This window comes from Biomphalaria glabrata, chromosome 1 (assembly GCF_947242115.1).
Source record: "Biomphalaria glabrata chromosome 1, xgBioGlab47.1, whole genome shotgun sequence".
Classification (NCBI taxonomy): domain Eukaryota; kingdom Metazoa; phylum Mollusca; class Gastropoda; family Planorbidae; genus Biomphalaria; species Biomphalaria glabrata.
The window spans coordinates 41,796,094-41,814,949 of NC_074711.1; the positions used below are offsets into that span (position 1 = coordinate 41,796,094).

An 18,856-nucleotide genomic window follows, 5' to 3' on the forward strand; every position below is an offset into this window, starting at 1 on the left:
ATTAGTCTTTGATCACGTAGGTTGACGGTATCTATGTCGAGAACATTATCGGACTGAGAACTGAAAATAACCAGAACTCAAAAATATTAAAAACGGGAATAGTAGCATATGTTGCATTTTAATGATCCACAATTGTCATCAGGTGGTGGGGTGACATTATTCGATTTTCTTCCAATCTTTCTTTACTCTTGGGCATGATCAATAAAAACGAAATTATCTTATATAATACAGACGTTACTAAGACATACTGCTAATTGAAGAACCTGGAGATGCCTTTTGTGAATAACTTAAAAAACAAAAAATTAAGGAAGGTGGTAATTTGTAAACCATTACCTAGTGGCGTAGTTAGGGGAGGAGGGGGGGTCCTAATTTGAAAGCCCCCTCCCCCACCCGGTCCCTACTGAGGGTCCGAAAAAATATTTAAATTAAATAAATTTTGTTATATAAGTTAGTGACCCTGTTCCTGTTGTATGTTTTCCGCATAGATCAATTAACTCTTTCATGGAGTAATTTCCATAGTTCTGAGTAGTGCAGTATTACTCTCATGGAGTAACTTGTCATTTATTTCCATATATGGTTTGTTTCATTATCATTAGAATCGTTAAACTTTTATATATTTTTAAAATTATTTATGGATACGAGAGTTATTGTTTCTATTTTAAATTGGATGCCAAACATTTTATTGTTAAAAGATTTTTTTAATGTTTCATCAATTTTTTTTATGTGCCATGAAATATCAAGGACAAAGGCAATATATGTGTGAATGAATAAAAGACTTAGTGGGGAAATGAGTTCTGATGTAGGACTGTCAATAGTGGGAAAATAAGTTCTGGTGTAGGACTGTCAACAGTGGGGAAATAAGTTCTGGTGTAGGACTGTCAATAGTGGGGAAATAGGTTCTGATGTAGGACTGTCAATAGTGGGGAAATAAGTTCTGATGTAGGACTGTCAATAGTGGGGAAATATTATAGGTTCTGGTGTAGGACTGTCAATAGTGGGAAAATAAGTTCTGGTGTAGGACTGTCAATAGTGGGGAAATAGGTTCTGGTGTAGGACTGTCAATAGTGGGGAAATAGGTTCTGGTGTAGGACTGTCAATAGTGGGGAAATAGGTTCTGGTGTAGGACTGTCAATAGTTGGGAAATAAGTTCTGATGTAGGACTGTCAATAGTGGGGAAATAAGTTCTGGTGTAGGACTGTCAATAGTGGGGAAATAAGTTCTGATGTAGGACTGTCAACAGTGGGGAAATAAGTTCTGATGTAGGACTGTCAATAGTGGGGAAATATTATAGGTTCTGGTGTAGGACTGTCAATAGTGGGAAAATAAGTTCTGGTGTAGGACTGTCAATAGTGGGGAAATAGGTTCTGGTGTAGGACTGTCAATAGTGGGGAAATAGGTTCTGGTGTAGGACTGTCAATAGTGGGGAAATAAGTTCTGATGTAGGACTGTCAATAGTGGGAACATGAGTTCTGATGTAGGACTGTCAATAGTTGGGAAATGAGTTCTGGTGTAGGACTGTCAATAGTTGGGAAATAAGTTCTGGTGTAGGACTGTCAATAGTTGGGAAATAAGTTCTGGTGTAGGACTGTCAATAGTGGGGAAATAAGTTCTGATGTAGGACTGTCAATAGTGGGGAAATAAGTTCTGGTGTAGGACTGTCAATAGTGGGGAAATAAGTTCTGGTGTAGGACTGTCAATAGTGGGGAAATAAGTTCTGGTGTAGGACTGTCAATAGTGGGGAAATAAGTACTGATGTAGGACTGTCAATAGTGGGGAAATAAGTTCTGGTGTAGGACTGTCAATAGTGGGGAAATAAGTTCTGATGTAGGACTGTCAATAGTGGGGAAATAAGTTCTGGTGTAGGACTGTCAATAGTGGGGAAATCAGTTCTGGTGTAGGACTGTCAATAGTGGGGAAATAAGTTCTGGTGTAGGACTGTCAATAGTGGGGAAATAAGTTCTGGTGTAGGAATGTCAATAGTGGGGAAATAAGTTCTGATGTAGGACTGTCAATAGTGGGGAAATAAGTTCTGGTGTAGGACTGTCAATAGTGGGGAAATAAGTTCTGGTGTAGGACTGTCAATAGTGGGGAAATAAGTTCTGGTGTAGGACTGTCAATAGTGGGGAAATAAGTTCTGGTGTAGGACTGTCAATAGTGGGGAAATAAGTACTGATGTAGGACTGTCAATAGTGGGGAAATAAGTTCTGGTGTAGGATTGTCAATAGTGGGGAAATAAGTTCTGATGTAGGACTGTCAATAGTGGGGAAATAAGTTCTGACGTAGGACTGTCAATAGTGGGAAATGAGTTCTGGTGTAGGACTGTCAATAGTGGGGAAATCAGTTCTGGTGTAGGACTGTCAATAGTGGGGAAATAAGTTCTGATGTAGGACTGTCAATAGTGGGGAAATGAGTTCTGATGTAGGACTGTCAATAGTGGGGAAATAAGTTCTGGTGTAGGACTGTCAATAGTGGGGAAATAAGTTCTGGTGTAGGACTGTCAATAGTGGGGAATAAGTTCTGATATAGGACTGTCAATAGTGGGGAAATAAGTTCTGGTGTAGGACTGTCAATAGTGGGGAAATAAGTTCTGATGTAGGACTGTCAATAGTGGGGAAATAAGTTCTGGTGTAGGACTGTCAATAGTGGGGAAATAAGTTCTGGTGTAGGACTGTCAATACAACTGCAGTTCAAACGTGTTGGGGAGTGGGGCAGATGTGCTGGACACGCTGATGAAAAACTGTTACTTTTTCCTGAATGATGAAATACAGGCAAATCGCTTGCTCAATGATGCCAATGAAGCACGAGCACGTTTCATCCTCAAACCAGTATCACAAATCACAATCACCCATGGGCATATTGAGGAAGTATAGCTTCATATGGTAATGATATATGTGCTCAAACCTTCTAACCTCCACCCGAATACTGCACAGGATACTTTCATTGCATCCTATGAGAGATCATAGTCAAAACTTAAGTTAATCAAAAGGTTAATCTCAGGAGCACAATAGCGCAAGAAAGACATAACAGCATGGCTTTAATGTCAGTGAAGTCAAAAATACTAGACAGCATTTATCTAAATTCTAATAAATGTTATAGATGCCTTTGCTGCACAGAAAGCACGACGTGAGGTGATATGAATTGAAGTTTGTCACTTGTGTATTATCTCGCCAACAAAGGTATTATTCATTAAAACAGTCTTAATGATTTTTTTTTATTTTACTGTACCTATTTGAATGTAGACTTGTATATTTATTAAGTACATTAAAAATTATCTCATCTCGTGATGTCGAATTTCAAAATGCAGGGGCCCCTTAGGAGGTCAACTTCCATGGGCCCCCCTAATCCCTAGCTACGCGTCTGGTTTCACATGGTAGACAAGCTGAAGTATTTCCGATTATTTCCTAATCAAATTTATAGGCCTACCATTCAATGCCTAATTTTAGAATATCACTCCGTCAATTTTTTTTTTATACTAGCCTACTAAAAAATCAAAGTTGTAAATATTTAATTGCTATTTCCCCTAACTTTTACAATGTCACTTGTACTTGTTGTAAGTTTTAGGCCTACCGGACCGGTATTAAAGATAATAGTAGGCCTCATTTAGTGAATGATTATTTGCTTTGATTTTGTTTATTTTAGGTGAGATTTTAATACTAAACCATCACTTGCCCCAGCACAACCAATGGGGTTTTGAGTTTAAAACCCCCTACCAGGGGGTTTTGAGTTTAAAACCCCCTACCAGGGGGGTTTGAGTTTAAAAACCCCTACCAGGGGTTTGAGTTTAAAACTCCCTACTAGGGGTTTTCAGTTTTAAAACCTTTACTTGGGGTTTTTGAAGTTAACTCCCCCTCTTCTATAAAACAAAACAAAAAAAAAATGCAAACGAAAATCCCCTAATTCCAAGAGCACATTTAAGGGAGATTTTGATTTTAAAACCCCCTCCAAAATTTATGATAAACCCCCTCTTCAATATAAAAAAAAGCTAATTATACGCTCTCAAAATGTTATGAGCGTAGTTAAATGGGTTTTGACTTAGTTTTGAGTTTAAACCCCACTTCAGTGGGGTTTGAAGGTAAAAAAATACCTCTTTAAAAATAAAAACAAAGCAAATTATACACTCAAAATGTTATGAGTGTAGTCATCTTCAGTGTAAGAAAAAAAGCAAATTACGCACTCAAAATGCTATGAGCGTTGCCAAAAAGGGTTTTGAGTTTAAACCCCCATTCAGAGGGGTTTAATGCTAAAAAAATACCTCTTCAATATAAAAAAAAAAGCAAATTACACACTAAAATTATTTGAGCGTAGCCAGTCCAATCGGGGGTTTTGAGTTTAAACCCCTCTTCTACGTTTGTTTAAAGTTTAAAACCCCTACCGATGGTTTTGAGTTTAAGATCCCCCTACAGAGCATTTTGAGTTGGAAAACCCCGAACAGATGATTTTGACGATAAAACTTCTCTTTTCGATATAAAATCTAAAGCAAACTACAGTCACTTAATTCCAAGAGCGTATTCAAGAGAGGTTACACATTTTTACCAGTGTCAGGGCTCCCTAATAAACTGCAGTGAATAGTCATCTGCCGAAATTGAAAAACACTAAATGTGGCTCAACAAAGATGGCTAAGACAGATTTTAGGAGTCAGTTATAGATCAAGGAAATCCTATGCCGAACTGGGAGTCGACCCTTTAGTAAGATTGTGAGAGAGCGACGCATGAGGTTTGCGGGACATGTTCTCCGACAAAATGAATTACGCATAAGAAGAGTTGCAATGATATCCTAGTACAACTTGACGCCACTCATTCATTGAGGTTCTCATGGCAGGTGGGAAGAGGCTTCAGACATTACCAGTGACAGATTTTTATGGAAACAGCTTGACGTCAAATGCTCCGAACGGCGCGGTAGTGTCTAAGTCAGTAAGAATAGCACATTAGGTTTTTGAAAAAAACTTTTTAATAGCAGGAAAATGCACTGTAGATACCTCAGAATATGCATTTTGTTGGTTTTCAATATCAGAAATAGTGCTTGGCGGCGGGGTTTCGCCCCGCGCTGGGGGAGCTCCAAGCGCTCCCCCAGACCCCTTTGCTAGTATTGGCGGGGAATCTACAATTTTTCCACTAACTCATGGAAGAACCTATTGTAAGCACAATAAACGTCTTCCGAAAGAATGAAGGGTCAGAATGCAATAAAGATTATGTACACACACACATACATAAATACATATAAAAAAAAATTCGCGGGAAGGGGGGAAATCCACCCCCCCCCCCGAAAAAAAATCCTGGCTACGCCCATGGTAGGCCTAATACCATGTTTTTTTTTACTACAATTACAGACTTTCTAGCTGAACACAAAGCACTAAAGTTACAGATCGATAGCGTCTTGATTAGGCATTGCCTACGCTTCTGGCCATTTGCTAAAGTTGTTGATTCCTACTAAGATATACTTGTTCCCTTGTTACATGGATTGCGATCCTCTCAGAGGGAACACCAAGGTGTAATGTTGCATTTCCTCCCTTGTTTATAATTGATATAGAAACCTGTTAGTGTTATAGTTTTTGACGACAAATATAAAACACATTTACATTTCATCTCACTCTCTAATATAAATGGTCTGGGTGGCTGCACACTGTCTTAAATCCGGCACTGATACCATGGCTCAAGCTTTTTTCCATTCTAATGTGACTCAAGCTGAACTAGTGGGAAAAGGTTTTTTTCTTAAGCCTAGAATCTAGTTCTAAGACTTAGACGTGATGGATGGCTGGTCATGGACTGTCGTTTGGTTGTCACGAGTTTATTCCCAGCCCTCTGCCATCCCCATCGTCCTGCATGAGGTCTGGACCAAGAAGTTGATAATCTTCAACTCTGAAGAAGACCCGAAACATGTCAACATTTTTATTTAGTTTTACTGCATGGTAGGATTGAAGTAATAAAATCTGTTTGAGGCAAATTCCGCTTTGATTTGTGAATGGACATCGTTGTGGATCTATCGGATACAGTGACGACACACTGAAACAATGACACGAATAAGACAACGTAATACATCTTTATGACGCGTATAAGGGTAGCCGTGTGTGTGACAAAGTTAACACAGGCCAGCGTACTGACCGCGGTCAAGCGTGACGAAAGACGAGGAAAGTAGCGCCAGTGTGAACACACCACGTGCAAATCACTCACAATATGATCACGTGTTCCTCTACAAAGAAAACAAACTGGCGACTAGTCCTTGACGTTTACAATCCAGTACGAGTGCAGCAGTGGGCTTACAGTCAGTGTTTTGTCTTGCCATTGTGCTGAGTTTGGCGCCGCCGTTTTGGCCTGAGACATAATTTGACGATATTTTAATAAGCACGTAGCTTTTATAACAATGTTTATTTCACTCTACCATAATATTGTATGTATAGTATGAATTCTAACACCGTCCAGCGAATTGTTTTTTTAAATATAAAGGTTTTTGCTTATTTCATGAATATAGGCTTATAATAAGTCAGATTCCTGAATGGTAACGACATGCTATCCCCTCCCCTTTATTTATATGTGAGTTCTGCTAATCGCACTGGATGACATTTTTCGATTTCTTTCCAAAAGACAATTTTTTATATTTGACATTAGTGTAATATACGAACTATCTAAGTGTCATACTTTAATATAACAAAAACAATGTTAACATCTAAAGCTTTATTGGGAAGGGGTGATTTGGGTGACATCTCGCATTGACGCATGTATAGTTAAACAAATGAAGACAAGACCAGCACCAAGCACTGGGCGTTGGCGTCATGCGTCTGGCGATCATCTCCTTGGGACTGGTCATGACCTGTGACACATATCCCGCCCCCTCTCTTCTGCGCACATTTCACTCCTTGTATATACTTTTTCCTCCATACCTTCCCTCTCTCATACTCAAGACGATAATCTGTTTCTAGCACTCCACTTGACATCACTAGGTGCGAATTTATAATCCTTAATTCAGAGAGTGGCCCAATGTCAACGCCTTTCTTCGCCCCTACGTATAAGCTCACGTAGTTTGGACCATTCACTATTCATTTTTCCAGCAAGCTGACAGACTAGAAAAACGTTCTATTATATTTTTAACTGAAAACCTGTGGCAGTCTACATAAACAATGAAAAAAGTCCAGTCGCATGAAGGACATCTGTATCTTTAAGAAACTTAAATACCAAAAATAGCGGACACAAATATTTCTTATTCTGTACCTGAAAAATATGTCTTCACACAAACACTCATGAAAAATATAGATATACAGAATTGTTGTTTAGAGAAATAATACAATAAACGTACGTAATGTATTTCGCGCTAAAACGTCTTAAGTTGGGTCATGTTGTACCGGCACAGCATTTACAATCGTAGCAATATTATTAAAGCATTAGAAAAAAAAGATAAGGGGCCTCAACTTACTTTGATCCGGCCCTGGATATAAAATGTTTAAATATAAAATGTTGAAAGACTTAACACACAGCTGTGTTTGATAAAGCTACATTATCTCCCCATGTTTTGTATGACAAGAAGTTTGGGTTTGTTTAATCCAATGAAGCTATCATTCGTTTTTTTTCCCTTTATTTTTGAGTGATTGACTTGTCCAACCAAGGTATAGCAACGAAGTATGAACATAAACTTGTTTGTTTGTTTGATTTGAGGCACATCGGCACAATTTAGGCCATGTCGTGCCTGAAGAACATAAACAAACTTGTTTCAATATTTTGTTCTTAAAATGGTTAGGAGAAAAAGAGGATTAAAAAGAAATTGAACAGATTTGAGACTTGCTAGGGGGATGGTAAAATAAATAGATCTAGTTTCATCTTTCATATTACAAAATGAGAAAGATTGAATCACTTAAAACAAAGATAAAATGTATATTTCAAATAAAACACTTAAAACCAAGATATATTGAATGCTTCAAACAAGGCATCTTAATCTTTAGCAACCAATCTTAAGACTTCAGGATCTAACAGACACATATAAGATGAAAGTTAACATGTTTTATTGAATAATATACAATTTAGTTCAAGAAAAAAATAAAGACATGTACACATCAGCCACGCTGATCAATGTAATATGCTTTCACTGCATTACCGGAGTCTTGTTAACAGAAGCTGTCCACAGGTCAGCAGGCGACATCACCATTCAGTGGCAGCTGCCTGACTAACAACTTGAAAGTCAACAGACTGTAACACTTGTATAGCTCACAGTGATTACTGATATGATGAGTCTAGTCCCCCGTAGAATTAGATCCAATAGATAAGTGCTAGTCATTCTCTCAAATCAATATAGGAAAATTAGATAAAACAAAGGGCAACCATCAAATAATTTGACCATGTATTCAAGTTTTATAAATATAAGCTTTGCAAAAAAAAAAAAAAAAAAAGTATATATATATAAAATAAATTAAAAAAATTTATAAACTATATTTAGAGATGCTTGAAGCCACTATATTTGTAATAAGCCAAGATTTGGTCTTGAAACTACAGTATTTTCAGGGTTTGGTTTAGCAGTAAGAACATAATGACTAAATCAAAAATGGATTCAACATATTGCTTGACTACAAAATGTTTCAGGACATACAGAGCAATGGGAAGCAAACATTTTATTGTACAAGTGACACATTTTGGTTGTCAACAGAGAGTAAGTTCAGTTTGTACACAAGCAGTTGATCGACTGGGATTAAAAAAATACAAATATAATGACTGGTTTATGAAGTTAGGGTTTAATATGTTAACATTAGAAGAAAACAAGCCGCCCGTCTAGCTTGTGCAACTAAAGACTTGTACAAGTTGATATAATAGTGTGAAGGGACAAAGGAAGCATGTAGTAACAAAATACTGCAAACAGCTTCTAGTGCTTCGGGAAAGTATGCATAGATTTAATGTTGTCTTCTTTGTAGAGCCTTTGCGGCTGTAGATACAGAAGTGAGTACGCAATATCTTCTATAACGCTATTTAGAAGTCTATAAATGGATTCAATCACTGCCAAGCAAAAAATGAAATATTAATAAATATTAGCAGCAGAAAAAAATGAAGGAATGTCAATATAACAAATTAAAATGAATTTAAGACTGAAGTATTAACCAACAATTTGTTCTAAAGAGATCAACATTTAACATTAAAAAATTCTATCAGAAAAAGAATATAATATTTTGAATCATTCACAATAAAATTTAATTCATAAAATCTTTTTTAAAAAAATACAGGAGAAATAAAAAAAATATTAGTGTGACCAAAAAAAAAACAAAACAAAACCATTCCACTTATAGACTTCTGAGTAGCAACTAATTTCACAAAGTCCCAACTATGACATGAATGTGGCTGACTTAATGAAATGTCAATGCACTTTTATTCATCCTAAAACAGCAAGTTCCTCAGTCCTGTCTGAATGTCTTTCCTCTGCAAATGTGAAAAAAGAAAAAAATGACCAAAAAAAAAAAAAATAACTTGTATGCAAAATCATTAAATCAAATTTTTATTACAATAAAAAAAATTAGATCAACATGAATGACACTATCATCATAACTGATGTAGTGATAAATTGTAAGACAAGGCAATGTTTCATGACAGCTATCATAAAGATATTATTAACAAGACAAATACATATGAAAATGGAATACATACAAAAATATCTCACTTATAAAGATGGAATTTAATTTTGGAGAAAGACACAGCAAATTTTACGTTATCTAGCTGCTAAGCTCACTATTTCAATGTTATAAGCATAAAAGTACAACAAAAACTGTACATATACACTACATTTAACACAATAAAAAGAATTGAAAAGGAATATTGAACTTGTAATAAAAAAAAATTTGCTTTAGTTAATTCCATTCTGTATTTTATAATTGTCACATATTTGTTTTGTTAAAAAATGATTAGAACTTACGTAATTGTTTTCTTTTCCCTATCTTTAATTTCAGGCCTGGCTCTGTTCAGCACTTTAAGAAACTCTGACGTTTTTGCTCTCATACTTTGATGAATGTATGCCTAGAATACAACAAAAGTAAACAATATCAAATTAGGCCTATATTCAACTGAAGATTTTAGCGTTCCCAAATTGTAAATAGCAATGAGTTAAGCCCCCCCCACATTAAAATGTATGTTGATAAGTTGAAATCATACCTCCAAAAAAAAAAAAAAAAAAAAAAAAGAATTCATCTTTAGTGTTTCCTAAGCATTTAAATGCTACTTTTTAATACATTAGAAAACACACACAAGCTTGCACTACAGAAGAATAACTTTTTTAAAATATGAGATGTAATTCAGCTAAAACTGTCGCAATCTGAAGTTGGAAATTTTCTTAAATTGACATAGATTTGTAAAAATAATATTTCATTCTTACTATAGCAGTTGACTTGCTTTCCATCAGTTTTAAGTAAATTACAACCAAAATAACTCTACGGGCTTTTCTACAGCTGTGTGCGAAATATTTTCGTTAAATCTACAGTAGATCTAGACTCTAATTTAAGTCACTAAATTCGCGGACTTTTCACGGCTGTGAGAGAATTATCTTCACTCTATTCTATTGGATTAGCGTAAATTAAGTCTAGATCTAAGTCTAAGTCACTAACTTCGCTGACTTTTTTCGAATTATCTTCACTGAATCACCGTAAATCTAGTCCCTAAAATTCGCGGACTTTTCACGGCTGTGTGCGAATTATTTTCACTGAATCTACCGTAAATCTAGAGTCTAGATCTAAGTCACTAACTTCGCGGACTTTTCACAGCTGTGAGAGAATTATCTTCACTCTATTCTATTGGATTAGCGTAAATTAAGTCTAGATCTAAGTCTAAGTCACTAGATTCGCGGACTTTTTCGAATTATCTTCACTGAATCACCGTAAATCTAGTCCCTAAAATTCGCGGACTTTTAACGGCTGTCTGCGAATTATTTTCAATGAATCTACCATAAATCTAGAGTCTAGATCTAAGTCACAAAATTCGCGGACTTTTCACGGCTGTCACTGCTTCTACAGTCTAGATCTAATTAAGTCACTAAATTGGCGGACTTTTCACGGCTGTGTGCGAATTATCTTCACTGAATCTATCGTAGATCTAGACTCTAACTCAATGTCACTAAACTTCGCGGACTTTTAACGGCTGTGAGAGAATTATCTTCACAAGATTCTAGTGATTTAGCGTAAATCTAGAATCTAGCGTATTTCTAGAGCAATCTAGACATTAAATGTACCAGTATCTAGATCCTTAAATTAACTAAAATTCACGGAGTTTTCAGGTTAAGCGCGAATTATCTTCACTAGATCTAACTTAGATCTAAATCTAGATACTATTTCTAGGAAAAAAAAAAGGATACAAAATGCGTAACGCGACAGGTTAAATTCGTATTTGATATTGTGTAACAAATACGCATTTTGCGTAACGGTAGGCAGGTCTGTGTTACCTTTGAATATTTTTGATGTTCCTGCACTTCCAGTACCACTTCACTATGGCTATGTGTTTATAAAAAAAACCACTCCATTCATTATAGCCACTGCATTTTATCGATCTGAGCATGCAACAGTGGAAGTGATGCTAAATTTATCATGCAGAGAAGAAACTATATACTGCACATAAAAATAAGAATTGTAACCACTAGTCAACTTTCCCCCAAAACATTTACCTCTAGAGTAAACAGATTTACATTGTTTGATCCGAACAAAAAAAAAAAAAGAATAAGTTGCAAAGTGTTATCTTGTACAAGCAAAATATATAATTTAAAAAAAAACAACACACAAATAAACAAAGCTTATTTATGCGGAAGAACCCCTCAAAATTCTGGCAAATATGTCAATACTGCATGAATAAACTCCCTTTTTTCTATATAACTAAATTAATTTTTTACCACTAATATACTAAATAATTAAATTCTTGTATTGATTTATGTATTATCATCAACTATGAATAATTGTGCAGCTTGATCTGGGAATGGAAGGAGGGAAAAACTTCCTATAATTAACTAATTAGGGGCACAGTAGCTAAGTGCTTGGTTTCCAAACTTTGGGACACAGGTTCAATCATTGGCCAAAAGAAACATGATGTTAACATCATCTGCCCTATTGATCTCAAGTCTGAAAGGGGAGTTTAATTAACTAATTGGTCAGACCTGCCTACCAAAAAAAGTCCAAATGCGTAACGCTGATGGTCATAATGCGTATTTTGGCACCAGAATGCGTAACACTTACGCGATCCACTATTTTGTCATATATATATATATATATATATATATATATATATATATATATATATATATTAGATCTAGATGTCATGATTAGATCTATAATCTAAATCAATACGACAATAGAGATGATATCTAGACTAGATCTGGATCTATGTCTATATAATGAATATAATCTACTCTAGATCTGGGCTCAAGAGTGTTACCGATGCCGTGGATCCGCTACAAACGTAGGTCTACTCCAAACTTTCGTAGGCCTACCTTCATTCTTGATCTATCCTATACTAAGAATCTAGTCTAGATCTAGACTAGATGGTAGTATAGTTATCGATCTAGATCTAGTCAATCTAAATCATACTACAAATAAATTGGATCTAGATTGTAGAGTAGAGTAATGTAGAGAATCATGACATAACGTAAGCACATGACTAGCTAGACTCTAGCTAGATCTATTCCTGTATAACATGTTAATAATGTTATCTACATTCTAGATCTAGACTAGATATCTACAATGTCACTCAATGTGTTTTGAATTGATAGCACTTCGATATTTGTTTTCTATAGAAATAAATACGGGAATCAGGGATTAAACATAATTAATTTCTACTAATGAACTTACAAAAAAAAAAAAGTCACGTTGGTGTATCAGCTAACTGACGGTACCAACCCGCCACTCCCTCACTCTCGCGTTCTTCATTTCTAGACTAAACCTAATTGCTTTTAAGAACCAATCAACGTATAGATCTGGACACAATGTGTTCCCCCACCTTTTTCTGTCCCCCCCCCCCAACAGGACGGCTTAGCGTGACCTCCGTGACCGCTCGTAAGCTAGTCAAGAGAGGAAAAAAAAAAAGGATACGAAATGCGTAACGTGACGGGTTCAATGTGTATTTGCGTACTGACGGTAATTTTTGGGAGATTTTGCGTAACGAATACGCATTTTGCGTAACGGTAGGCAGGTCTGATTGGTATTTTTTTTGACTGATTCATGTTTTGCTATGTTAAAAAAATGATCATGTAAAGTTTCAACTTGATCAGAGAATAGGTGAGGGAAAAATAATGTGCATAAAAATTGTACCAGACAGAGTGGGTTGATTTAAACTTAAAAAAAAACAAAAAAAAACAACTCATTAAAGAGAAAGAGTGGTGAACATACTATTGGAATTTTTTTTTTGCAAAAAAAAAAAAAAAAAATAAATAAATAAAAAATAACACTGAAACAAATGAACTAAAAACTACTAAAATAAAGATCCAATGCTAATACCTTTGAACATTTTATATGATAATGAAGATAGTCTCTCAACATATGAATTAGATTGATGGTGTTGTCTCTAGCAGCTTTGCTTGTGTGTCTTGGGAACAAAACTAGAGAAAAGAACCAAACATAGAACAGGAAAAAATCTAGTAATAATTAGTGGTGGTGTCAAAAGTTTTAAAGCTTGATCACATTAAGAACAAAACAAAATAATAGAAAGAAGCATTGGGAATCATTTTTAATATGATCAAAATAAATAGAAAAATTAGTCATTATAGCTAAAGTTGAATCTCAAAAAGGTAATCTATAGTGTAAGTTGTATTTGGCACCATTTAAGTCATAAAGTCCCCATGCACTAAGCTAATGTAGAAATATCTAGAATGGCAATGTTAAGATTTAAGTTTATGTTTTATGCTATGAAGTCTTTTGGGATCACTATATTATATAAAATGGATCAAAATGGCTAATGTTGGGAGAAGGTCAGTTGCAGACAATGTGAAACAACTAGCAATCTGTGGCATCAGAAAAAAGTTTTCCGCCCTTAACTCTTTCAGTGCGGCGTTACTCTCAGCGAGTAAATGATGAAAAACTCTTTTTTCCCTATCAAAATAATTTGCACTGAAAGAGTTAAAGGGTATATTAAAGGGTCATGATAAGGTCCATTTAATCATTGTTTTGCTCTATCTTTCTGTCTATTGCCATTTTATGTCTTGCATACTTTGAATTCTAATCTATTGTTTGTTATATCTACTTGAATAAATAATACTTATTGATATGGTTAATAGTCCTATTACAAATCATCTTCAAAGATATATCCATCTCTCTATGATGTATGGGATGACAGTAAAATCTTAAACTGCTAACTTCATTAAATATGGTGATGTAAAAATATGTCAGTTACATCGATCCAACAGAATGCAGTCAACATATCTGCATTTTTATAGAACAACCAACAAAAATAGCCATCACAATAAATCTCAATACAACTCCTATCAAGCACCAAAAAAAAATGTTCTAACTCAATAAGATGTGATGTAAGCAAATACATATTGCATAACTCAGTCCTGACAGTAAATGTTAACTCTTTCTCTCCTAACTGACAGTATCATTGTTGATTTGACTATATTAAATTATTTTTTTTGTTTTATAAACATTAATTGTGTTACATAAAAAGAGGATGCAGCATGCATTCCCATTTAATTCTATACTAAATAGTTGTGTTTTTTTTTTAATTACAAATTTATTCAAGTTGAATTATAACATGGAAGTGAACTACAATGAGCAAAATGAATAGGTCCATCAGATATTGGACAATAATTATGTGGAGAAAGAGTTGAACTCAAAATTAGACATTGGCCCAACCAATGCACTCATACATATCATTTGCTTATTTCTCAAATGTAACAATGTACTGAATTCATTAGGTTAAAAAGAGTAAAACCCAAAACATTTATAAAATTATAATTTGCTGAAAATGTAATCAGCTTACCAAATGTGATGTAGCCTATGTTTTCCCCTGTGCGTGCATCTGTGTTCTGCAGCTCTTGTGGTGGCTCTTTATGACTAAATAGTACTTGAGGAGCCTGTTGATATTTTCTACGACCTTCTTTAAATTCCTTTAATCAGGATGAAAAGTAGTTCAGTTACAAAAATATTTTTCAATTAAACAGAAAAAAAAACTATTTTAGAACACTACTTGGTATATAAAAAGACTTCTAGCAAATGACCATGAATGAAAAATCACATATCATAATATAATATATTGAAATTTATAGAAAAGCTGTTTTAGTTATATTCAAAGAGAATTGACTTTTTAACATAGTTGAGATGTATTATTATTCAATTATCTTAAATAGATCAGAGGGGATACCTGCATAAAAACTTTGCCTATCACAATATCATCATTATCTTTAAATATGGTACTGAAAATGACAGTCACTCTGTCTTTTTTGGCCTCAACATACCTGCGGGAAAAAAAAATGTTTCTAATCAACATATTAAAAACAAAGTTTTTCAACATCATGGATTGTTCATATCTAGACAGAAAACAGTCTGACAAATGTACCATTTCCTTATGAACTAAAAGTACTTTAAAAGTGCTGGTAGAAAAAATCAAACAGGTGCCCAAAATAACCATGAGTTAAAAGCTATTGTGCTTAGTAAGTCATAACTTCTAGATTTCTGACAAGCAACTGTGCCTAATGAGGTGGAGATGCATAGAAATATAAAAAGCAGCATTGTTTCCTATTCATAGGCTCCAAATAAATATATAGATATTTGAAATCGTTTTTCACTTCCGACGAAGTAAGTAATTCTGGGAAATAAATAGTCATCTGTAGACCAAGAGTAGACTATATGCACAATATATTGGTCATTTGTAGGCTTCTACAAATTGGCCTATCTATTTAACAATTATGAGGATTTAAATAAACAACAAAAAACTATAACTCTTTTAACTTGGCTTTAGCTGTAATGAAAAATCAAATACATTTTTTAAATGACATTAAAATCATCCTTAAATTTCTTTCTGAAAGAAACATTAACAAGGTAAACTGTTCCTAAGGTATTAGCAATGAAGCAAGAAACAAGCTGGGCATGAGATGGGCTGATGCAAAGACAAGACTAACTTACATTGTTTCATCATCACGGTAATGAATGACTGCCCTAGAATTTTCATCAACACCATTTTCTTGAAACTGAAAATATTTCTCAAACACAGATGCAAAACAGTTGCGCTTCAGTAAGCTGGCCTTGTTCACCAACTCTTGCCAATTGTCAGGGATTTTTTCAAGATCAAAGACGATTGACACATTGTAACCTGTAATGATGTTAATACCATTTATTCATTTCAGCTGGAGCTAGATGTCATAACTTGCAAAATACATGTCTTACAAGACATGTTTTTAAACAATTAATCAAAAACCAGTTAATGTTTTCTTTAATTTAGGATGAAAAAGTTGTAGAGGCATATCTTTTAGTGTTTTTGTACATTTTAATCATAGAAAAAGTAATAAGTTATAATATTAAAAAGAACTAACAAAATACTGCCTGTAAAATGATAAATAATGAAAGGGGAATAACTCACCTGATTCAGTTGTTGTTAAGAGATCACTGTATTCTCTTTTAATCAACTATGAAATAAAATCAACAACACTTTATACTTTTTTGTAAATACAATATTTTTTTTTAAAACTTGTTTAGCTAATCATATTTAAACAATAATATACAAAATATTGATGTGATACTTAAAAAAAAAAAAAAATGAACATTAATTAAATAATGTTAAATTATAAAATACAACTTCAATATTTAAAATCTATTTTTTTGATATGAATGTGTAAACTAGCAGAATTCAACATTTCTGACAATTGTAAACTAAAGTAACTAACCTCATCAGCACCATGCTTTTGAAGATCTTTATAAAACTTTAATGATATGCTAACCTAAATAATAAAAGATGAGAAAATCAGTTTAATGATATATTGGCCCAGTATATCACCATTCATAATATATCTCTGAAAAATTGTATTACCATAATTTTGTTTTTGTTTCCATCTGGATTGGACATGTGGAAGAGAACACCATCAAAATCTGAAGAAAGTGTCAAACACAATTAGTATCTAAGAGATAGCTGTTAGTGCATCAGAAAAAAGAAATAGAATTAGGTAGGTGTATAAAATTAAAGCTTTTGAGTAAAAAATTAGCTATAATTTATTTTGAAAAAAAAAAAATGTTTATTCAAATTAATATTTAATGATGTGAAAAATTAATGGCACTTATAATTAATTTTATACAAACAAAAATAAATACACACAGAACACATTTTTCAAGTAATCAAGAAAAAATTAATAATAAAAAAACAACAACAGGTATACCTGCAACTGTTATGTCGACATTATCAGGTTTTCCCCTGAAGAAAAAAAAATATATATGAATACAGGTAATACATAATTTAAGAATACCAGGTTAAGTCTTCATGTGTTATAACTTAATTACTGGTCTTAAAAAAAATTTGTGATATTATTTTAAAACTCTATGACAAAAAAAAAATTCACTATTTGATATATATCAACAACAAGTAGAGAAAATACAGTCTTCAATGAAATGCCCAATGACAGTAAGTAGCATTTATGATGTCATTTTTAAAGGGAAACTCCAATTGTTTTTCAAATTTAAGTTATGGTGCCAAAGCATATAATAGTAGTCTTTATTACTGAGATATAGGTCTAGATTTCAGTTATATAGATCTAGAGTTATCAGATGATTATGATAAAATAACCAACTCAAGGGAAAAAAATATTTCCATCCAAACATACCCCTCCCTGCCAAAAAAAAGTAAATTGGCTGCACGTCCAACTGATTTTAAAAACGTCGTAAGATATACCTTTACATGTTGACATTATCTACTATAGTGTGTATCTACCAATGTGACATCACATAGAAACCCAATGAAAAACCTTATTTATTGTTTTGGATGTGCAGAAAAATTATGTACGAAAAACATCCATTATTATGTTATTACTGAAAATAAAATAAAAATTATATATATTCATTATCCATAAAACAAAGACAAAACATATATTTATATCAAATATTGTCAAAACCATCAGTTTCCCCTTAGGATATTCTTCTAGCCAGCTTTATTGCTGCTGAGCTGTGAGCTCTTTTGCAGACTGTGCCAAGGAAAAAAAGTGTGCTGTTTTCTTCAGTTGTTCAGCACTGCCGTACAGGGTATTGCCGGTTATGTTGGGCTGTAGTGGAAGTAGGGTCTGCCTAAGGTGAATTAGGGAGGGGTATTCAAAGAGGATATGGTTTACGGTTTCAACCCCTTAGGATATTAATTTAGATAGAATCTAATTATTATATTATATACTATAGACTACTATCATACTATAGTATACTCTATTATAAATTATAGTAGTATATTTATTTAGTATAGTATAGTTATAGTAGTAGTATACTTATTACTATACTTAGTTAACTTAGTAGTAATATTAGTAATAACTATTAGTAATAGACTATTATGCATTCTAGATTATTAGCAAGCAGAAGTTAAAGTTCAACTATAGAGCCTGAATATTTTTTCTTGTTCTAGACATACATCTGTAATCTCTACCTAGAGTCTAGAGCTTTAACTCTATTTTGTGTATTATATACATAATATTCAGGAAGTGAAAATAGGCGTCACCATCATTTGCTTTACACCGGAAACCGAACTATTTTAATGTATTATCAGCTAAAGGTAAAACGTAAATACACATTTTGGCAGTGTAATAATGTAGTTTACCCTTCAAGAACATTCTTGATTTTGTACGTTAATGTCTCTTGAATAATACGATTATTAGTTTCCAAAAGAATCATTTTAACTTCCTATGACCACAAACCCTAACCGGTAGAATTAATGACTTCGTTGTGAAAAGAGGAAGTAATCATAAA

At 33.8% G+C, this 18,856-nt stretch overlaps 1 protein-coding gene across 1 annotated transcript; it reads right to left on the minus strand.

Annotated features, from left to right (window-relative positions):
• Positions 1-7,970: 7,970 nt before the first annotated feature.
• LOC106059031 (actin-related protein 2/3 complex subunit 2-like) lies at positions 7,971-18,847 on the minus strand. Its single transcript, XM_013216555.2, has 11 exons — positions 18,708-18,847; positions 17,296-17,330; positions 16,953-17,011; positions 16,810-16,863; positions 16,506-16,551; positions 16,052-16,238; positions 15,291-15,384; positions 14,910-15,036; positions 13,430-13,530; positions 9,877-9,977; positions 7,971-9,386 (listed from the first exon to the last, which is right to left on the minus strand). Exons 1-11 carry the CDS (start codon positions 18,779-18,781, stop codon positions 9,362-9,364), a joined length of 903 nt encoding a protein of 300 aa, XP_013072009.1. The 5' UTR covers positions 18,782-18,847; the 3' UTR covers positions 7,971-9,361.
• Positions 18,848-18,856: the final 9 nt, after the last annotated feature.

Excerpts from the sequence above, each read along its gene's own strand:
- LOC106059031 (XM_013216555.2), bottom strand. The coding sequence starts at position 18,781 with ATGATTCTTTTGGAAACTAATAATCGTATTATTCAAGAGACATTAACG. Across the intron at positions 17,012-17,295 it reads TGTCGACATAACAGTTGCAG|ATTTTGATGGTGTTCTCTTC; the intron begins GTATACCTGTTG and ends CACTTTCTTCAG. Across the intron at positions 13,531-14,909 it reads CATAGGCTACATCACATTTG|TTTTGTTCCCAAGACACACA; the intron begins GTAAGCTGATTA and ends TCTTTTCTCTAG.